The sequence below is a fragment of the Cucurbita pepo genome, chromosome LG01 (genome assembly GCF_002806865.2).
Source record: "Cucurbita pepo subsp. pepo cultivar mu-cu-16 chromosome LG01, ASM280686v2, whole genome shotgun sequence".
NCBI lineage: Eukaryota > Viridiplantae > Streptophyta > Magnoliopsida > Cucurbitales > Cucurbitaceae > Cucurbita > Cucurbita pepo.
This window is the reverse complement of record NC_036638.1, coordinates 15655739-15678545: the sequence shown is the minus strand read 5'-3', so window position 1 is coordinate 15678545 and position 22807 is coordinate 15655739. Positions and strand designations below refer to the sequence as shown.

Sequence of the window (22807 nt, the reverse complement as noted above, 5' to 3'; positions counted from 1 at the left end):
CCTTGAGGTATGGAAATTCCTTGGTCGTGGTTCATATCATATTGCATCATGTCGATAGACCGACATAGGACACAATCCTAAGAGCATGAAAATGATATTAATATAAATATCCAACCAACATGTGTTACTTGATGTAACAAAGAGATGAGACTAGAGGGTTGTGTCAGAAGAGATGTTAAGATGGGAATTAGAGGTATCTCATGCATTTTGTATGTTCATAAGCATAGTGATACTTCCCCTAGAGATGATGAGTGCGGACACGCACAATATGATGATGAGGGTGTTCATGGACAGCATGACACCAGGGGTTCTACTGACCTACGAACGTTGCTCCAGAGTAGCTTGACTAGAGAGGGTTTAGGGGGTGTGCGAGTCCCCTGGGGATTCACACTAACACGTGTGGGTTGTATGTAGGGAAGTACTACACATCCATAATAGTCCGAGACTGAAGGCCACCCCTAGATGAGATAGAGATAGGTCCCAAGAGCATGATTGCATATGTTTGCATTCATATGGCCCCTATAGTGTGGTCACTTACTGAGTACTTTTCGAAATACTCACGTTGTGTGTCACATCATTTTTCAGGTAAAGACAAGGCGCACATGTATGGATGACGGCGGCATCGCGAGCAAAGATTTTGTGGCACGTGTATAAGGTAGACTCATATTTAAATTCCTAGTCTTATATTAGAATAAGTTATTTTGCATTTCATCAATTTTTATTTAAACACGGAAGACCATGACTGTGTTTTCAAGAGATAGAAGATGTTTTAAATGTTTTCAACATTTATATTACAGATGATGTTTTCTTTNACTACAGATGATGTTTTCTTTTAAGATCCGTATTTTAGCAGAGCATGAGACGTTAGTAACGACTCTGAGTAACTAGAAATTTAAGGTCGTTACACCTAGAATTTTGGAGACTTGACCAGATAGGGATTTGGAAACATAATCATACGAGATGAAATTCTATAACAACCTATTTTTCAAGAGATTCAAGCGGACATTCACTAACTGACATGAAATTTTGAAAATACTAAGTAATTTAAAATTTCTAAAAGCATGCACACATTCCATAAACATCAATTCAAATAGGTCATTTAATTAAATTAAACGAAGGTATGAAAGACTCAAGCCACGGGTCATTCAAAATATATGATGTTTCAATAAAATATAAGCAGATGAATAAATCAAAACCACGTCTGGATAAGAGTAATTTTGAGAATATGAAACCAACAAGGTATTATTTTTCTCTTTCTTTTCTTAAAATANTTTTTTTTTTTTTTTTTTTTTTTTTTTTTAATTAAATTTCAAAAAAATTATTTTAAATTTTCATTTTTTATATCATTATCCATATATTCATTTACTATACATGGGTGAAATCCTGTGGATCGAGAACACATTTTGAAAGTGTAATTATTTTTGTTAATAATAAATTATTTTAAATTTTGTAAGTTAAATAATTGTGGGTTTAAAAACTAATTTCCTGATCTCATAATGTCAATTATTCCTAAAATTCCTCTCATTTATTGAACTAAAAAAGGAGTTATAAATTAAAGGGGAGGAGTATCCTAAGAATAATTCTTAGGTCATGCAAAGAAAATGTGATTTATTCAATGAATGTAATAAAGTTGAATTAATGTTGGGAGCATATAATTAAATGCGATTTTAGTAATGGTGTGTGTCACACAAAATTTAATTGGAATTTAGCATAAAGATGGAAAGAAGAATAAGAGAAGCATAAAATTTAGGTTGTGTACTTCCAAAAAAACCCTCACATTGAATGCTCCTCTCCCTATCTATTACCTACATTTTTAGCTGTAAATTAAGCTATATCATCAATAAATTGTTGAGTAACATAGATAATCATTATTGATTTTTAATTATAATATCATAAATCGTATATTTATTATATACGTAAATATGATAATAATGGCTACCATCCTTCACTTAACTTATACATCAATAATAAAATAATAATAATTACGAGATAATCACTTATATTTAAATATTTTTTATTAAGTTAAATTAATAAAAATATTCCAAGTTTGCACTTTTATCCTAAAATGCCCTGGAAACGGTTAGTATTTTGTTTAAAAAATATGCTTGAATTTTAAAAAAAATTATTAATACCCTTCAATTTTAAAAAAAAAAAAATTCAAAAATATATTTACGGTTAGTAATATGTTTAAAAAATACTAATAAAAAATTTATTGTTGTTAATATATGAATAGAAACATTTTATCGACACCTTATAGATGATCTACAAACGCTTTAATGTTACTTTCAAAAGTTTATAGGTATTTTCAAAACGTAGTAGTAATGATAAATGTATTTTTTATTTTTATTTTTTTTAATTTAAGAGTATTAATAAAACATTTGTAAACTTTTGAAAATTAAGAGGTATTTTTGAAACGGTTTTAGAAGTTAAAAGGTATTTTTGAAACAAAATATTAACTAAATGTATTTATTTATTTATTTTATAGGTTTAAGGTAATCATTAAAACTTTTGAAATTTTGATTTTTTTTTTAGACAAATTAAGATGTTTTTTTAATTAATTTATCATTTTCTATTATTACAATTATTTTTCTTATAAATTTATATTTTTTATTTACAAAAATACATTTTTATAATCAAAATTTTGGAGTTCTATCTATAAAAACTCTAAACCAATGATTGTATCAATATTGTAATTTATATATAGATGTATCAATTTTCACAATAAAAAACGAACCATTTACGCAATCTACTAGATTTCGTGCAAATTTATAATTATCTTAATTAAAATTCTAAGAATTAATTTAAACTATTCGATTCAATTGTAAGTGTAGATGTTAGATGTGAGAGAATTTATGAATGGACCAATTTTAAAATTAAAAATCTAAATTGATTTCTACTCTTAGAATTATAAATTTGTACACGCTAAACCATACCAATGTAAGGAAGCAAAGGTCCGGCCCATCAGGAACCCATCCCCATGATGATACTACGAATATCCAATGGGCCTCATTCATCGGCCCATCTTAAGCCCAAATTTAATAAGAGTTGGACTCAAAAAGTAGTTTATTCTAATTTACCTCGATATTAAAAAAATGCAAAGATATATATTTGAACATAAGTCAGAAAATTAAACAAATATATTTATTGGTAATAAAAATAAAAAATGTGCGATATCTTTAATTTAATGGCTGATTGGCACGTGGCATGGCAAGTATAAGTAGTAGTTTGCAGATATGTCCTTTGAAATGTAATGATTTACCCTGGTGTCCTTGTGTGGTGTGGCCATGGAGAAAGAAAGATAAGAGAGAGAGAGAGAGAGAGAAGAAAAGGGTATGAATTATGATGGAGTTGTGGTTCTGGAAGTGAACAGAGTTCAGTTTTGAATATGAACTGCTCCCTTGGCCTCCACATCCCCAAGGCCCTGCCTTCTCTCTCCTCTTCCAAAACCATCTCTCCTTTTCTCTCCGCCCCCTTTAAGCTCCTCAAATTGCCATCCAAGCCAACCTCCATTAATGTCCTCTCCCTTTCTCTCTCTTCTTCTCTCTCTCTCTCTCTCTCTCTCTCTCTCTTGTTTCTCTCTCTTAACATATATTTTCTTTCTGGGTTTAGTTTCAGGTGGTGGCAAGCATCAGAGAAGACCCCATTGCCTTTCTTCGCCAAAAGAAAACCAGTTTGTCTCTTCAATTTGCTGCCCTTTTAGCCACTGTAAGCAAGTTTCAAATGTTACCCTTTTGCTTTTTCTCATTCTGAATTTTGAAATTGGATTAAAAATGAAATCGGAACAGGTTGCGGAGCCGGCAACTGCTGTAACAGGGGACAACAACCATGAGGTTCCACTGACATGGATTTTGACACAATTAGGCATTGTTGGATTCTTTTACTTCCTTGTCTTTCCAGTATGAATTTCCCCAAATCATTTGGTTTCTTTTTTCTCCTCAGTTTCTTATGAAATTTGGTTGCATAAGATTTGGTTTTCTGGGTGAAATTTGCAGCCAATCATCATGAACTGGTTGAGGATAAGATGGTATAGAAGAAATTTGTTGGAAATGTATGTCCAATTCATGTGCGTCTTCCTTTGCTTCCCTGGGTACGTCCATTTATAACTACACCCCTTTCTTTTTTATTCCCATATCTTTCTTCTCTAAGTTGTGAGTGAACAAACTGTGCAGCATTCTATTGTGGGCGCCATTTCTGAACTTCAGAAAGTTCCCACGAGATCCATCGATGAAGTATCCATGGTCGACGCCCCAAGAGCCGTCTCAGATCAAAAATGGATACTTGAAGTACCCATTTGCCAAGCCTGAAGATTACGACTGGTAACTGTTTGTAAAAATGCCTCTTCCAATTTCCAAATTCAAACTCAACCTCCCTTCCCACGACCAACTGCTGCCTTTTTATTCAGCTCATTATGCTCTGTATTTTTGTATAATCGATGCTTCTAATGGAAATATATGGTCCTGTTGAATATTGTTGTTTGTTTCATGGGTCACTTAAGAGTGCACATTTGGTTCATTTTCTTGGCTTAGGATTAAACTGATATAAGGGAAGAATCCATAGCAAGATGTTCTGTACCATCTTATAATTGCCAGGTATAATGACACTGTGAGACACAGATGCCATTAGATGACTGAGCTAATTTGAGTCCAAGAAAATATTTCAGGGATCCAGAATCTTTAATCTTCAAATTAGTATGCATATTAGTTTTCTACTTGAGCTCCATATTAGCTCCAGTAACTATGATACCACCAACATAGACAAGGAGGCAACAAACTCTGACCCACAACCTCTAACAAATAGAGAACAAATGGGAGTGATATGATATTGTTATTTTTAGGCTTTCCTTTTTAGAACATTGAGCTTCAAAGGGGGTGGACACCGGGCGGTATGTCAGTGAGAACGCTGGTCCCTGAAAGGAGGTAGATTGCAAGATCCGGCATTGATCGGTGAGAGAAACGAGTGCCAGCGAGGATGCTGGCCCTGAAAGGGAGTGAATTAGGAGATTCCACATCAAATTGGATATGAGAACGAGTGCTAGCAAGGACGCTAGACTTTGAAGGGTGCTGGATTATGAGATCTCACATCGATTGGAGAGGAGAACGAAGTTTTTTTATAAGAGTGTGGAAACCTCTCCCTAGCAAACGCATTTTCAAACGTCGAGGGGAAGAAGGCCGAAAGGGAAAGTCCAAAGAAGACAATATCTGCTAGCGGTGAGCTTGGTCATTACAAAGACGGTCCGAAAACTTAGCAAACCGTTGTCTAGAAGCTGCTTAAGACCATATATGGATTTACTTGGGGGACAAACAAGACGGTCTCCTAGAGGATAAACAACCTAAAGGCTCATAACCAAGCAGTTGTCCATATCGTGTAGAAAATACAGTCCATAACACAAGCTACATCTTTTGGTCTGACAAGAATAATTCATTTCTCTAACAAGGAAAGGAATCCAGCAGTGTCATAGATGAAACTAATCTTCAATTACAAAATCCAAGCTTAAACCCATCAACCTCCAAAATTAATACAAATAAATGAATATTCTAGCGAAATAAACTCTGATGTTGATAATCTAGAAGAACAATTTAAAGATCTCACTCTATGGAAAAAGAAAAAAAGCATCGACCAGGTGGTGACACGGAAGTAGACCTTCTTTCCTTGATATGCAATATGAAGAAAAACATGGACTGATACGATCACACTATGTTGGAAGTGACATTCATGAAGAAGAGGCATAATATGACAGATGACAAGCCCAAGACCTGCCCCCGAAAAAGCATCAACCAGGTGGTGACATGGAAGTAGTGCCTAATCGGCCATGCGAGGATCAAGACAAGACCAGTATCGTGATGCAACCGAAAAGGACAGTGCATCATTCAACACACCATTTAAAGTGTGCATTGAAATCAAGTAAGGCATAAACAAAACGATATGGATGTGAGTGTCAAAGATAGGCTTGATAAGGTCTGGGTAGGACTCCGAGTCTTAAAGTAAAAAATCGGAGTAATGAGTTTGGACGTATGACTCTAGAGTTAAGTTCGTTTAAATGAAATATGAATGCTTATAGAATTTGGTGTTGATCGGATGCTCGACGGACACTTCATAAGACCTAATGATTGTTGTAAAAAATCATGTCTATTTCTGTCCGACCGAATATGCCTCCGAATGTACTATAAGGGGAGGCATGGTGTCAGCTCTCCACCACCTTTGTGTCCTATGGCTTAAGCGAGCTACCATGTGGCACATACATGTGTCACAGTGCGGGCGAACGTTGCAAGACGGTCTTTGGTGTCTTTCTTTTAAATGAGTTTTTCAAAGATAGTGTCGGATGACTCAGGTGTACCGACATTGTGCCCCAGCCCATGTGTCGAAGGCTGGTATATGCACTTGCTATCTTGTACGAAATTCGTAAATGACTCAGCATGAACACGGGAGGGTTTATAACTTAATAGAACTTGGATGAATGGATGATTGGGATGCCTCGATTATATGATCAACACATGGGTCGATTTTAGATAGACATGTTCAAGGAAGCTATGTTGACTGATGACATCATGGGACTTAGGATGACATCAAGATATGTGGGCCAAGTTGTTGAAAACTAGATGACAAGATGATGACAAAATGAGATGCAATGTTGCTTAAGAGAGACTTTGGCCTAAAGTAGTGGCAAGGTCGAGTTAGATAACCTGAACTATTGTAGAGGCAAGTCGGCTAGAATTGCAGATGATTGAACATTTACACACGGGCGACGTGTGTGACCGAATAAACTTACATTCTACAACTAGTCGGGTGAAAAATGTGAACGGGCTTGAGTTCCCTTTCAAGTTTTCTTAATTAATGGATTTATAAAAATAGATTAAATGTTTAGTGGTTTAGTCTTATACAAACTCGATACCATCATTTACTCATCGATAGTGGTACGAATATAAGATGCCCAAAACTAAATTTTTTAAATGAGTATTTGATATGATTTTCTAGATTTTACCTATATAATGTAAATAAAATAATAAAAAAATATAATTGATTATTAAATATTAAATATTAATAATTAATTATGAGGTTTATAGCATAAATCCTAACATGTCTTCATTGTGTTATGCCTCTTGGGCCTTGGCAATTTCTCTGGGTGGACTTGTCCTTCTCGATACTCGTCTCAATCTTTGGGCCTATCCTTGGATTTGGGCCTACCTTTGCTTGGGCCCGACTGAAAATTCCAACTTCAACATCGATAATGTATGAACCACATAAAAGCCCAAATGAAAAATTGATCGTTGAAAATAGCAATTTTAACATTGGTTCACATTTAAAAATTAATTCGATAAGATTGAAAGTTTAGCTTTCTTTTAAACATAAATAAATAGATTGTTTTAAAGAAACTGAACTTTTCTTGAGAAGAAATTAAATAATACAAAATGGGCAATAAAAACAGAATACAAACACACACAAAAAAAGAAAAAAAAGAAAAAAAACCTAAAAACTAACGTCAAATTAATAAAAAATATCTTTAAACTTTTAAAGTTTCAATAATATTCTTAAACTTTTTTACATAAAAATAATATTTTTAAATACCCGTACCATTAATTTTGGATCGAGATGTCTTATTTACAAAATATCTTTAAAATTTAAAATAGTTTTAAAAATACCTTTAAATTTTCAAAATTTTCCTTAATACTCTTAGATCTTTTTTCAATGAAAAAAATGTCAAAAACACATTTAAAGCTTTTTTTTTAGAACTTCAAAATACTTTTAAATATTTTTTTAAAATTAGAAAAAAAAAAGTCAAAAACACATTTAAAGCTATTTTAAAAACTTCAAAATACTTTTAAATGTTTTTTAAAAATTTAAAAATATATATCTTTAATTAGTATCATATTTCAAAAATACTCATAAACTTTCAAAAGTAACGTTTTAAAAATTCTATAGAGTGTTGGTATATGGTTTTTGTCCACGTATATTGACTGTAATAATTTTTTTAAATTTTTTTTTTTATATAAAAACAAAATGTGTTAATGCTACTTTTAAAATTGAATAGGTATTTTTTTTTAAACATAAGATAAGGATATTTTGAATTTTTTTAAAAGTTAGAAAGGTATTAATGAAAATTATTAAAGTTTAAAGATATATTTGAAACACTATTAAAAGTTTAAGAGTATATTTTAAAATAAAATACTAACAATTTCCATCCAAAACTAACCATAAAAGTATTTTTTTTTATATATATTTTTAAACTTAAACGATATTATTAAAACTTTTTAAAGTTTAAGAATATTTTTGAGATATTATTTTAAGGATAAGCTCTAAGTCCAAAATAATACGACAAATAAGTATAAAAGTAGACAACCCACAAAGAGAGGAATTAACTTAGCTTAGGAAACCAAATACAAATTTTAAAAAATCCCTAAACAATAAAAGTTTGAATAATTTAGCCAANACCAAACAAAAAAATTTATATGAAAATTGAACGTTAATTGGTAAATACATGAGAGGCCTTAAACTATTAATACCCAAAAGAATAAATGCATTTGGCCACTAAATATTTGCAAGCTTTCTTCCACAATCATATTTGGCCACTTTATTTTATTTTACGTCCCCACCCCCCAACCACTTTGTTCTTTTTTCTTTTTTTTTTTTTCAAAATAGCCCCTTTATTTTNTTTTTTGGTTGGACTGTGCCTATTTGCCATTTTGGACTTGTTTTGTACTTGAAGCAAAATAAACCGTCAAAGCAAACTTTGCTTTACATTACATTGTTCCCCTTCATATAAAGCTTCTACAATTATATATCAAGAAAGATTTTCTCAAAACATTATACTTTTCATTACAAACCCAACAAACACGAAATTATCGACAAATATGAGATCGGAAGGAAACAAGAAGATTCAAAATTTTATGAACAACCCAGAATGACAACAGTTTTAGACAAACCACTCAACTTTTATATACTTACAAACATAAAGATGTAGTGTACAGAAACTCTTTCAAATAGTAAGGAAAAAGAGAATAAAAAAAGAAAAGAAAGAACAAACAAACCCCATTTGATGATGAAATGATGCAAATGATGGAGGGAGGGAAAAAAGAAGGGTTATTTACCCAATTTCTTCCCCTTTCCCAGCAAAAAAAAAATAAAAGAAGAAAAGATTGTGCTTAAATCTAGAACTGTCTAAATGATACTCTAAGCTATATGTTGCTGGCACTGGAGTGTTTGCCTGTGGTGTCTCCAGCTTTGCAAGCCAGCCTCTTTCCTCGCAAAAACATGAAACAAATCATACACTGACTCACTGACTGACTACCTACACCTTCATTCACCTTCCCTCATAAGGTGATGATCATCATGAACACAACCCACAAAAAATTTGGGCCAACTTTGAAGGGGGGAGGGGGGAGGGGGGAGGGGGGACTTTTGTTTTCTTATCAGGAGGCTCCACCATATGGAGCCTTTCTGATTCTGTCGACGACGGTGACGATGACGATGACACGGCGAGGTTGACGGGTTTTGGGTTTCTGTATCATTGATTGTTGCATCAGTTCAAATTCCAAACGACCAAGTTTTCAGTTTGTTTTCCATAGAGAATAACGATGCATCTTCAGAGTTTAAAATGAAATAAACAAAGGATGATGCAGAAGGCTTTTACCTGTTTTGGATTTTGTTTGGGGGATGTGATCACGATCATGCTACGACACCGTCTCCCATATTTTTCAACTGGATATCGACGCTCCTTAGATCTCGGAGATGCTGTAAGATTTCTTGGAGAAGCTCTAAGCCTTTGTCTCCTTTTCTTAGGGAGCCAATGCAATGCTTTAGAAACTCCCTATCTGCTTCAAGTGCTTGTAATCTCTCATACACGTGATCCACTTCTTCCTCAACAGCAACCCTCCTGAACTCCGTGTCGAATTTGTTGTCTAAGGACTTCTGCATTGAAACAGAGTCGAACCCTTGTTCTTCTCCAATGGTTACATCTTCAACGTCTGTATCGACTGCATCGTCGAAAAGAGGAAGAAGTCTTTTGGCTTTCGTGCTCATCGTTCTCTTCCCTGGATGATGGTTTCCATTCATTTCCTTGACATGATGACCGTTTTCGAATCCATTTGTTTCAGAAACAGAATCCGAGTTCTTATGGTAGCCATTGCCATTATGTTCACTGTAATGCTCAATGTCATCAAATTGTTGTTCTTCATCACTCAATGTAAAGAGCTTCTCTTCCAACATCTTCAGCTCCTCTAGAATGGACAGTCTTTCTTCCTCAAAGTTTGCTAATGTTTCTTCCAAATAAAGAACTGCCTCAGCTGGGGTGTTTTGATTGTTTGTTTCTTGGTTACAAAACAAATCTTCATCTTTCTTTGCCTCGGTGTTCAAATCGATCGATAGCCCATCGCTATCATCGGCATTGCTACAAGAAACCGAGGAATTTCTACTTTGGATGCTCCCTTCTTTCCTGCTCCTTAACAATGCCATTTTCTCTTTGGCTTCATAATCTTGAAGCTTTTTTCGGTAAACTTCGATTCCTTTCTCGAGCTCTTGCTTTTCCTTTTCTCTCTTCACCACGAGCTCGTTCAAAAGCTGTAAAGCTTCCTGGTCATATTCAGATTGTTCTTCCATCATTCTTTGGTACTGTAAAGCTTCCATTTGCATGCTTGCTTTCTCCTCTTGAAGCCTATTTATCATTGCCATTGTCTGGTTGGCTGCTATGGCAGAAGCACTTCTCTCTTCTTCTAGCTCTGAATATAAGGCATTCAAAACCTTTCGTTCGGTTCTCAACGCCGACTTCAATTTCTCAATCGTCAATACTCCATCCCCGCTTTCAGTCTCGCTAATCACGCTCCCATCCAACGACTCTTCGGCTCCAGATTCTTTTCTGTCTAGTAATAGCAGCTTCTTGTGTAGCTGGTGGAGACTATCCATTGAAGTTGGTGTATCAGGAACTTTATCTTCTTCCTCATTCTCATTGAACTCAGACCTCGACGGTTTGTGATTGTCTGACGGTTGAGAACTCGTTTCCACGGACAATATCTTGAACTCTACCTCTTCCTTAGTGTCCTCAGCTTCCTCGGATTTCTCAGCTTTGTTATAATCTAAATGTGGAATGCAGCAAAACACGAATGATCAGATTAAGCTAAACTCCTTATATGGATGTGGGAAAGCAAAGGAAAGAATGGTAGCTACCTTGCATATTGTCATCAACTACCAATGTTGAAGTTGGGGAAGGATCTTCTTGAACATTGGGATGTGAAGGAATGTCGTTTTGAGTTTGAATCTCATCGATCGGTTCGTGATCGGGAATATCCGTCCCGATTGAAATCTCTACTTCATGTTCATCATTCCACTCGTGAATATCTAATTTATTGAAAGAGATCAAACAAGATCAAACAAGAACAAAAATAAGCACAAAATTTCTCAGGTATTTTCACATTTGATCTTCAAAAGAACATAACATCATATACTGAAATGTAGTGTCTAGTCTAGAATAGTACCTTGATGAAGATCTGAATCTAGCACCAATTCTGCAAGGTCTTCTTCGTGAGCATCATCAATGGCTGGAGCTTGAATTGCTTCACCAATGGAAGCTTCAGCTTCTTCTATTTCTTGCTCTTGTTCTTCTATTTCTTGCTGTTGTTCTTCTATTTGTTGCTCTTGTTCTTCTATTTCTTGCTCTTGTTCTTCTATTTCTTGCTCTTCTACTTCCATTGATGGATCTTCATCTGAACCCAACCCAGAGGCCCTTGTGCTACCCTCCTCCACCTTCATGGCTTCCACCTCTGCAACTTTCTGCTTGCTCTCATGGAGAGAAACAGAGAGAAACTCTGCCAATCTCTCTCCTGAAATAACTTCCCAATCTTCTGTCACATCTTGTCCCTGCTTCTCAAAGTTGGAACCAAAATCCAGAACAACATCTTCATTCCCACAATCCTCTTGTTGTTGTTCTTGATCTTGTTCTTGTTCTTGTTCTTGTTCTTGTTCTGGTTCTGGTTCTGGTTCTTGTTCTTGTTCCTCATCTTTCACTGAACTTAGGATATTGCTTTCGTTGTTGTTGTGATCGGAGGCTGAAAAATCGATCAAATCAACTGGAATCAACCGCCGATCATTGCCCCGGTCAATGTAAAACTCAAGATGATGAGGGGCAGTCTCAGCCGATTCATTCTCTCTCACACAACCGAGTTGAACAGTTTTGTGATTAAGAGAGCTCAGATCTTCAGCCAGTTCAAGAAAATCTCCGTCCTTTTCACCACCCATTTTAGCTTTATCCTCCTCCTCCTTCTCCTCCTCATGAACCGCCGAAACTTTACAGCAACAACCACAAACAGAGCAACCGGAGTTCTTCTCAGCCTGTTCCCCACCGGAAACAATGGAGATTTCCCTATTTCCGATGATATCTTCCGTGGGGGAAGCATGGATTTCATCAGATTGAACATCAATGTCCGCTTCAGAAATCAAATTCCCCTTGTGGGCATAATCCAAATCCCCCCAATTGGGCTTAATCAAAATACAAGGGGAAAACAACCGATTCTTCAAGCTCTCCCCACAGCAAGAACAGCACCTAAAATCCTCCTTCTCATCACCAAAAAAGGCAAAGTTCTTAGGAATCTGATAGAACTCGTTGGGATTAGAAGAGGAGAAGCAATCCTCGCACAAATCTCGAACCTCAGTAAGTTTGCGATGATTCGAACAGTAACCCAGATTAGAAATCTCCATAGCATGAGGTTCACAAAGAAGATCTCTGTAAGAAAACTTCTTCCCAGGCTCGAACACATGGTCGACTCTAGAACACCACAAACAGGGGCGCTTCAAACCAAACAACTCAGCAAATTTAATAATCAGGTAAGAAAAAAGAGCTTGAAGAAGAAGAAGAAAGATGAGAACCCATTCGAGAAGGGCGTAGACTAAAATAAGGGTGATCTTGTTGGAGTTTCTGTGTAAGAGGGTGGCGAATCTGTTGGCAGCCATGGACGATGGTGGAGTTTTGTGTTTGTTGTTTGGTGGGTATGTACAGAGGAGCCAAAAATGGAGGATTTGGGCAAAAAATAGATGTTTATCGCAGAAAAATGGTGGAAAACGGAGAGGAGAGAGAGACAAGCAGAAGAAGATGAAGAGGGGAAGGAAGAAGTAAGGGAAGTTGTTTTTTATTTAGACTAAACAAAAAGTAGAATGACAGCCAAATATGAGTTCAGACCTCACTGTGTTCCCAATTTTCAACAAGCTCAAAAAATGGAATTTTTTATTTAATTAATAATATTAATTATATAAAAAGAGATTGCCAAGATGAAGTAATTCATATTTAAAATTTATTTGACTTATTTTATTAATTATTTAGTAGATATGATCCAAGGCACACCACTTTATAATATTAATTACAAATTAATGAAAATTACCAAAATTATTATTTTTTCATTCTAAACTTGATTAAATTTTTTATTTATAATAAATCTAAGTAAAAGAGGAGCCAAGTATTTGGTCACTAAAGATGCCTTTGGATTTAAAAAATTATAAAAATTAATTTCAACATTATTATTAATATTATTCTATTATTTTCTCCAAAAGTAAATGTGTGTGAGGTTAATGATAACGGCTCCACAGCCTCTTCTTTCTAATCTTTTTTTTTTTTATTTTAATAATTAATATTAACAAAAAAATAAAAACTTTGGGCACAATGGGTGGCCCACAAACCATACCCATGAGTTGGTGGGCCATTGTCAAGGTAACGTGTGGGCCCACGTCAAGGATGCCCGACGCTCACTTCATTATGCCGATTTCTTTTTTTTCTTTTTTTTTTTCATATTTAAAATTAAATAAATTAATAGCTTCTTTTTTTTTCTCCCTAATTTATAGTTTTATATGGTACGAAAATATTCCCTTTTGTAGGATTTATTACTAAAATATTTTTGTGTAAAATTATGATTCATATATTTGGTAGATTTAAGTGAAATTCAATCAAGGAATTGAATTTTGATTATTAGGTTTTGAAACGTTATGCATGTATAAAAATAATGTATTCAAGATTTTGTAAAAAAATGAGAAAAAAAAAGAATAAAATGTTAAATTATGTTTTTCTTCTATATATAAAAAAGAAAAAAGGAATATATATATATAATTAAATTAGGTGGTGCCAAAAGAAAAAAGAAAAAAAAGGGGGGGGTGGTTTGTAAACAATAGAACCGACCAATCTTTGCAGCCTTCTGCTAAACCGGTTAAAAAGGTACGGAGTAGGTTCAAGGCTGCGCCACCCCTTACCACACATTCTTCCCCTCTTCCCTCTCTTTTTTTCCCCCTTTTTTTTTTTTTTATTGTTTTATATATATATATAATTTGGCTTAAAATTTTCAATTTTAATTAAATTATAAGAAAAAAAAATCGATTTTACTTTTATTGTTTTACAAGTTAAAGCATATTAGCGAGAGGGAAACGAATGCCAACGAGAACGTTGGGACCTAAAACGGGTGGATTAAGAAATTGGAACAAAGCATTTTTTTATAAAGATATAGAAATCTCTCCCTAGTAACACGTTTTAAAACATTCGGAAGAAGTATGAAAAAGAAAATCTAAAAAGTACAATATCAATAACAAGTAAACTAAGAGTGTTTTTTATTAATGATTTGGAACAAAAGAGCCTAACCACTCAATTTTTTTATAATATTTAGGATTTTTTTTTTTTTTAATTAGAAACATTCTTCCATTTACGTCATCATTCTACAATTTATCATATAGAATTAATCTTTCAACTTGTACAAAAACGGCATAATGTTGTTCATATGAAATTTTAAAATTTTCAAATATTCAAACTATATATCAATAAATTAGGGTTTTGACTTTTATTCATACGAAATGGAATTGTTTATTGATTAAATTAGTCGGTTCTAGTTGATCCTTTTAATCTGTATATATAGTTAATTTCTATCCTATTTTTTCATTTCTCCAAACTTATATGTCACTATAGCTCCACTTTTGACTTCATATACGCTCCTAATCTTAGTTGATTAGACATCTAATTTTGTTTATTAATATATTTTTATTTTAATAAAGTAGAACCTTATTTGATTTGATCAAAGTCCATTCAAATGGATCAATTCTCTCTTGTAGAATCTCAAAATTAAATTGGTTTTTTTTTTTATATAAAAAAATTTATTGACCAAAAACAAAAATAAAAAACCATGTTCATTTTTTAATTTCTCAAATTGAAGTGAATAAGTGTTAGAAAATTATTTTTTAAAATGAACGTGTTAATTAAAAGCTATAAATTGTCTGGAAGGGAACAATTAAACTGAAAAGCTGCAATATGTTTATTAAAGTTGGAAGCAGGGGTGTCCCTTTTCCCTTGTTTTTTTTGTTTTTTTTTTCTTCCAAAACCTTTTTATTTCTTTGACTAAAAGAGGATGAATTATGAACAATGATAAAGAAATTTCATTGAGCAAGATAGAAAAAGGAGGAAGGAGAAGAATAAGATATTATAAGGAAGAAATAAATCTTTTAGTTTTCGAGTTATAACGTAATTTTCAAATTATAATGTAAGTTCAAACATCTAAAAAAAGAAAAAGTAGTAATATCACGCATTTTGTTTTAATCAATTTAGGCATGTAATGGCTAACTCGACTCCATAGTTAAATAACTACTGAAATGTAACATGGACTCCTAACAATTTAGATAGTTCACTAATAGAGGTTACTTGACGATCCTTTAATAGTCTCAACACAATACTGATGTATATACATGGGAGAGCAACTCCATGTCTCAACGAACTACTAAGATACATATATGGACTTTGCCAATCTAGACATTTCGTTGTTAAATGTTAGTTGGCGTCCCTCTAATAGTCCCTCCATAGTAACTTGATAGTATCAACTATTAAGATAAAATATGGACCCTATTAATTTAGATAGTTCACGAGGCTCTAATAGTCCCACACTGTAACCTAATAGCATAAATACGAGAAGACACATAATCGTCTATATATATAAAGGAGTGAAAATTACACAAACAGGCACTTAATCATATTTTTACTCAAACCTCATATAAATTCACGTAGCATACTACGGCAGTTTGATTTATTACCATAATTTTTTAAAAAATTTGTGGTTTGTAAGATAAGTCACTAGGGAAAAAAAAAAATCAAAATTAAATAAACATAAATTCTTGAGGTAGAAGAATTTAGATCCTTCCCTGAAAATTAAATAATAGGACATGGTCGGCACACAAACAATAATAAATAAATAAAAATGTCGTTATATTTAATTAAATTTAGAATATAGTTGAAAAAAAATTAATTGGCCCACTATTTTTTTTTTATTTAAAACTTTTTAATTTTCCGGTCCAACAATATGTGCTCCCAACACATCTTTTTTTACGATAATTCACATTTAATAAATTAGAAAATGGAATATTGAAAAATAGAGACAATTTAATGGATTAATTTTGGGACCCATTTATAATATATTTTTATTTTTGGTTTGCTTGGTTGCAAGAATATGAATATAATTACCATCCAATAATTAATAACATAATTACAATTATTCACCAAAATATGTTGCTTAATTTTTGCATAAAAATCATACATACAAATGCAATCATAAAAAGTTGATAGATATATATATATGGAAAATTTCGTCCATAAGACATAAAAATTATATAACTAATTAATTTCAAGCTCAAGCCTTGTCACTTATGTTATTAAATTTAATTAATTACTTTTTATATTAGTTATTTAGTAGCTTTTATGTTAAGATTTGTTGTATTATTTGAGATGAAAGTTCACAAAATATAAACATTGAATCCCATCCATTTTAACTTCTTTTAAGATAACACCCAAAAAAAAATTAAAATAAAATAAAATAGTTGAACCATCTCAATCATATTTCTTTATTTATTTTTCTATATAAATAAATAATTAAAAAAAAATCTCATTTAAAATTTCGCTTAATTAATAAAAATTCTCTCCCACCTTTCCTTTCATCTTAAAAAAAATAAAAATTCAAATGAAACAAATTCTATGAATATTATATAACCTTTTGAAAAATTTGGAATATTTTTTTAAGATAAAATACAAAAATGAATAAATATTTTATTAGTTTAGTTTTTTAAATAAGTATACACGTTTTCCATCCTCAGAAAAAGATTAAAATGAAACAAATTCCAAAGTAACTGACTAATATTATAATTATAATGGATAATGTGTTTTACTTGAAAATACATTTTGAAGTAAATTTACCATCAAACCCATCAGGTCCACACCAAAGATAGTAACAAATTTGTTGGCATTTTTTGGCATGCATTATCAAAGAATTTGAAATAAAAACAAAATAAAAAAGAAAGAAATAAAATAAAATTGTGTGTACATAGAATGATGATGGAAACATGGGAATTTGAGGAGTTTTTTTTATGCCATGATGATGAGGCACACACCATGGAATTATGGCCCACATGAGTTCCAAACAATTCAACATTATTCATATGCTTGATTCATGCATGTGTCTAATTTATATTAATACCAAACAAATTTTAGGATTGCATAACATAATTCTTCCATTTAAATTTATTTCTTAAAAACATATTCCTTTTAAATTATTACCATTTAAATTTTTTTTTTTTTAAAAAAAAAGGATGATTCAAATGTCTTTGTAAAGATTTAAAAAAAAAATACTCTAGCAATACTTGCACGTTCAATTGTTTAGCTCATACCACTTGATCGAATGCACACGTCAGCCCAAATCATGTGCCTAGTGCTACTAATCGATTTAGATGTTACATTGATAAGTTGTCTCATACTCTTGTTGGCTTGAGGTTCGATCTATCCGTTCTCTCCCTACTCAATCGGTTCACATCCATTTTTTTGTTGACTCATGTTGACTTTAACCAATTCAACCTTGATTATGACTAGTTTAGCACAAATTGATCAATTCGATGTTCATTGGACTAGTCTATGTTAGTTTCTTTCAAATTAGGACGATTTAGAATTTGTTCCTAGGTCGATTTAAGGACACTCTAAGCATATTTAAATAATATTTATGAGTTATGCTACTTAAATAATTTTTAATATGACATGGTATACCATATTTAAATAATTTGATTTTGGAGTATATACATACTTTTAAATTTTTCGTAATTCAATTTCTAGTTTTTCTAAACATAAATGAAGATGTTTTTTAAGTTACAATTTATTCACAATTTAATTTAATTTTTTGTTTGTTAAAATTTGTGAAATAAAGAAATTTTTATTAAATATATTTATATTTAAACAAATGAGTTAAATTTCAAACTAATAATTGTATTAATTATTTTTTTTAATCAATTTAGACTATTTATTAAAATTTAATTTTAAAATGAGTGGATAAGACTAACAAATATTAACATAATATATTAGAGATAAACATTAAAATAAGTGAGTAGTACTAACCTCCTAGAATAGGCAAGTTTTCATCTTCTGTTCTTTCCCTATTTTTCTTGTAATAGTAAAACAATCACTAATTAGGAGTCTAAGTTGATTTGCAGATAAAATTTTGACTTAAATTAATAATTATATTTTTATTTTATTTTATTTTATTTTCTTAATTATACGTTTTGTTTTATTATTAAAATCATTTATATTTAATTTCTACTACTACAAATAAACTTGTAGTATTTAAAAAAAAAAAAAAAAAAAGGTTTAGAAAAGATGTCATAAATATATTAAATAATTAAGAAATGAAAGGACAATTGTTCATAAATTTAAATTAGAAATTTTGAATTTGAGCTTTGAACCAACTTTGTTGAATGTTAGTAGTAATTACTCTTAATTTGTGAGAAAGTGGTTAAGCTCTCATTTTTCAACGCTATAATTTAAGAGCTCTTCAATTTCAAAATCTACCCTAAGTTTGGTGGGAAGGATTAAGTAATAATCACAAATATTAACAACTTATTAGGAAGTTGCTTAAGATCTTATTTGGAACTTATTTGGTTAATACCCAAAAACTGAATTGGCACACCACACCCTCATCCACATCAGATCTACCACCATTCCAACTAACAGCTCATCCCATTCACACCGCAACCACGTGCACAGACGAGTATTCGACTCACTCCACAAACCAACTAGTTTCATGTGCAGGCTCGTTCAATCATGAATATGTACGTACGTCTCATAAGGAATGAAATACCATGAATATGTATATACTTCTTTTAAGGAATGTATGTCACGATAAGCATGTAAATATTAAGTGCATCATCCCATTGAACTATGATGTTTTTTTTTTAATGTGAGATCTCATGCATGTTGTGAGCATCATCTCATTAAACCATCCTTTCATTATCATATTTATGTCTAATCTTTCAGTCTATTAAACTGCGAGGCATCATCTGATTGGTGCATTGTGTGCTAAGTTAGGGCTATGAGAGCAACTAAATGTCATGTTGAGCTATGTCAAGTCCACTAAAGCACCTAGTAGGCAAGTCACATTTGACCGAAAGAGTGTCTTACATATGAGCTCTGAGTGTATATTACAACTTAATTAGAAAAACTAGTAGAGATAGTTAGTCATAAGATCCTAGAACTTATTTACACTCCGAATGATAAAATATCTAGTTAAGTCACATACTACATCTTACTTATAGGCCAATAGATGGTATAGTGATGTTACTATGGATGGTACGATTAACCGTTTATAAGTTAACGTTGTATTGTAATCGATGAACAAGCCCTCAAAGTTCTTCTATGTTAAATGATGGAAGACATGTTAAAGTGGTTGTAAGAGGTTAGTAAAGAACTATTAACCAAAGATTTAAGTTTTTTAAGAGCTAAATGAGTGGTGTTTAGGGAATTAAAGTTGCGCTAAGAACTCAAGTGAGTCATGGAAGCTCAATGATAAGACTCTTAGATTTCGTTTATTTCAGATAGATGAACGAGCGTTATTTATAGCATATGACCAAGATTGAGAATCCACGTAAACTTGTCTGTTGGTCTATAGTCAGATTTATGTAATGTGTGCAAATTCATTGCAAAGAATGTATCCTTATAGTTCAAGAGCTTTGTGGTCATAGAGGGAGTCGTTATGGAATGTCAATCCATTTTCGTGTTTGAGTCTTTTGTATTTTGTTTTGCAATTGTATCTCAAACTCATTTTTCCCTTCTATAATAAAGTTGAACAAGATCGCCTTATTATTGTGTATTTAATTTTGGTGTTGTTGACTTTATTTTATTTAATTTAGGTGTTCTTATTTCTGTTTTAAAACCAATTTTTTTTTTTTTTTTTTTTTTTTTAGCGATACTTCTCTTTTTAGGGTCCTTACCTTACCTTAAACGAGCAGATTAACCTTTAATAGTAAACTTCATCATGTTACTATGCGGTGATTGTGTAGAAGATCTTCAACTATCCTTAACAATGGTAGGCATAGAGTCGCTTCTCATATTATTATTGATTATACGATGTCTACTAGATAATCAACAACTAATCTCTAGTAGTAAGCTATCATGTGACATGGGTCATATATGTCCTAGAGTTAGATTATATACAAGGTACTGTCTCACCTACCGTAGGGTTAGGTCAAATGATACAAATGATTGAGAAGAGTTAAATATTTTAAACTCAGTCATTGAGATAGACTTAGGGGAGCGTGACCAAATGACATTAAGATGTGAAAACCCTACAGTGAACTCAAATAAGCTTAGTAGAACTAGATATAAGACTTTTTATGGTTGATTAGTTCAAAAGAGCTGACTGAGTCTTACTTATAATATTTTATTAGAAGACATTTAATTTAGACATATATTGATTCTAATTGAGGAGTACCTTACAATCTTTATAAATATGAAACATAGTGGAGGTCATCAACATAGAAAGGGGTATCTCATCCGGGTTTGAAATTTTCAAAAAAGAAAAGAGAAAAGAGAAAAGAAGATGTAAGAAGTTATGATTAGCTCCAGAATCTTAGATTTGAGGCAGATTCCAATGTTTAAACCCTTTATGCTTCTCCATATTCAACAAGAGATTTCATAAATGTACGAGTAATGATGATGAACGGCTGATTTAATCGAACACAAAAAGAAAAAAAAGGAAAAACCCTAAGAATTGTATATGGTAATTGCAATAATGGGAGACTTGAAAAGATGGGACACCAACCATTCCCCCTTTTATCTATTTTGGCCTCCTCTTTACTCTTTACTCTTTAATCCTTTACTCCTTTAAACTTTTGACCCTCTAATTCTTCTTCTCTTCTCTACCCTCTCCATGGTTGTGGTGTGGGACAATAATCTTCGATATCTTGCTCCAATTTGTTGTTAAAGATTTTTGTTTTGAAAAATTAAGCTCGTAAATGTTGTAAGTGTTTCAATATCAATTTTGAAATTTGATTAAGAATTTAACCGTTTTGGTAAGAAATATGTAAATGGTAGTAGAGTAATAGCACAATTTTCAAAAACCAACTAGTTACCAATAATAGTCTCCATTTTTTAGTTTTTTTTTTTTTTTTTTTTTTTTTTTAGTCTTGTTTTCTCCCAATTTCTTTAATCATCCCTATAATGAAACCTTTTAATTTATAGCTAAATTCCAAAAACAAAAATTATGTTTGTAAAAACTTATTTTTTTTTCAAAATTTAACTTGAATTTTGAAAATATTTTTAAAATGGACGGAAGAAATATTTATAAACTTGATTTTATTAATAAATAAACTGTCACCAGATATATTTTAAAAAATTTCACATATTTATTTGTTAGGATGGCACAACTCACAAATTCGATCTATGTAAAGAATACGAATAACGAGAGAAAGTATACAAAGAGAAATATACTTAGTACTACTAGGTATCTCTATGGAGGCTAAAGATTCTTTCTAGTATCTACTCTAACCAATGGTGGAGCACTTATCTTACCACACCATAGTACAAAGTATGATTTATTACATATTTACCGTTCAAAGTTTAGTTTAACAATAAATGAAATGAAAGATTAGAGTAATAGACCTCCTGAATGAGTCAATAAAAATTAAATTTAATTAGATAATAATATATAAAGAAAGAAGTTTATTATAAAAATGGATGTGAGAATTGAAAATTGGGAAGTTATAAAAAAAGTTATAAATAGATTAATCATTTGAGGTAGTTGGCAGTTGGAATCAAAGTATAGAATAATCATGAAAGATTTGCAGAAAGTGAAGGAAGAGATGCATGCTGAAGTGGGTGAGTTAAACAATGAACAAATTCCCTTTACAGATGCAACTGTGACCATTATCACCAATACCCTTTCTGCACATCAGTGTTATAAAAATGGAGCCTGCTGCTTCCTTTTCATTCAAATCATCATGGAATCAACGATTTGAGTACTTAAAAACCTACTTCGGACCACAATCATTAAACCCATATTCTCTTCTTGCACCCAAAATATGTTCATGCATATCACAAAGTGTTCGAGAGTGCACAAGATGGTTCGAAGTGTTGTGTTAGGTGTCACAATCGCATCTTCGCAAAGCGATTCTATGACACTCACTTCCACAAATGAATAAGTCAGTCTACTCAAATTCGTGTTGCCATTGACACAAGTGACGCAAAATTGGAGCAAAGAAACTTTTACAAAACGTTTTGAAAGTAATTTTAGAAATTAATGTTATAGATTATCAAGTCAGGGACAGCAATGACACTGATAGTATTTAACTCAGGACATGATAATTAGTCGTATCTTCACGCACTAAAAGAGGTTGGAAAGGGCACGTGGCCTATGGCTTGAACAAACATGATCGTGAGATAAGAATATATTTAAAATGACTTATTATAACTGACCGTAGACATATATATATATATATATTTTTTAAGTATGAAAGATTGTTATATCTAATAGAATGATACCTATAGCAATAAATGAAGGAG

General features: G+C 32.1%; 2 protein-coding genes across 3 annotated transcripts; one reads left to right on the top strand and one right to left on the bottom strand.

The window, feature by feature from the left end:
• Positions 1-3269: 3269 nt before the first annotated feature.
• LOC111790417 (NAD(P)H-quinone oxidoreductase subunit L, chloroplastic) lies at positions 3270-4475 on the top strand. Of its 2 annotated transcripts, none has more exons than XM_023671314.1 (5): positions 3270-3514; positions 3616-3705; positions 3786-3896; positions 3993-4087; positions 4170-4475. In XM_023671314.1, the coding sequence occupies exons 1-5, from the start codon at positions 3386-3388 to the stop codon at positions 4318-4320; spliced, it is 576 nt and encodes a 191-aa protein (XP_023527082.1). In that variant the 5' UTR covers positions 3270-3385; the 3' UTR covers positions 4321-4475. The 2 variants fall into 2 exon arrangements, with proteins under 2 accessions (XP_023527082.1, XP_023527074.1); XM_023671306.1 differs by having other exon boundaries at positions 3272-3514; positions 3610-3705.
• A 4301-nt stretch (positions 4476-8776) lies between these two features.
• LOC111791743 (myosin-binding protein 3-like) lies at positions 8777-13122 on the bottom strand. Its single transcript, XM_023673216.1, has 3 exons — positions 11463-13122; positions 11155-11325; positions 8777-11063 (listed from the first exon to the last, which is right to left on the bottom strand). The coding sequence occupies exons 1-3, from the start codon at positions 12931-12933 to the stop codon at positions 9661-9663; spliced, it is 3045 nt and encodes a 1014-aa protein (XP_023528984.1). The 5' UTR covers positions 12934-13122; the 3' UTR covers positions 8777-9660.
• Between the last annotated feature and the right edge of the window lie 9685 nt (positions 13123-22807).

Bases quoted from the DNA above. Each gene is read 5' to 3' on its own strand.
- LOC111791743 (XM_023673216.1), bottom strand. From the start codon at position 12,933: ATGGCTGCCAACAGATTCGCCACCCTCTTACACAGAAACTCCAACAAG. The intron at 11,326-11,462 runs GTACTATTCTAG...TCAATAAATTAG, and splicing joins AGATTCAGATCTTCATCAAG to ATATTCACGAGTGGAATGAT. The intron at 11,064-11,154 runs GTAGCTACCATT...TTCCACATTTAG, and splicing joins AGTTGATGACAATATGCAAG to ATTATAACAAAGCTGAGAAA.
- LOC111790417 (XM_023671306.1), top strand. From the start codon at position 3,386: ATGAACTGCTCCCTTGGCCTCCACATCCCCAAGGCCCTGCCTTCTCTC. The intron at 3,515-3,609 runs GTCCTCTCCCTT...TTCTGGGTTTAG, and splicing joins CCAAGCCAACCTCCATTAAT to TTTCAGGTGGTGGCAAGCAT. The intron at 4,088-4,169 runs GTACGTCCATTT...CAAACTGTGCAG, and splicing joins GTCTTCCTTTGCTTCCCTGG to CATTCTATTGTGGGCGCCAT.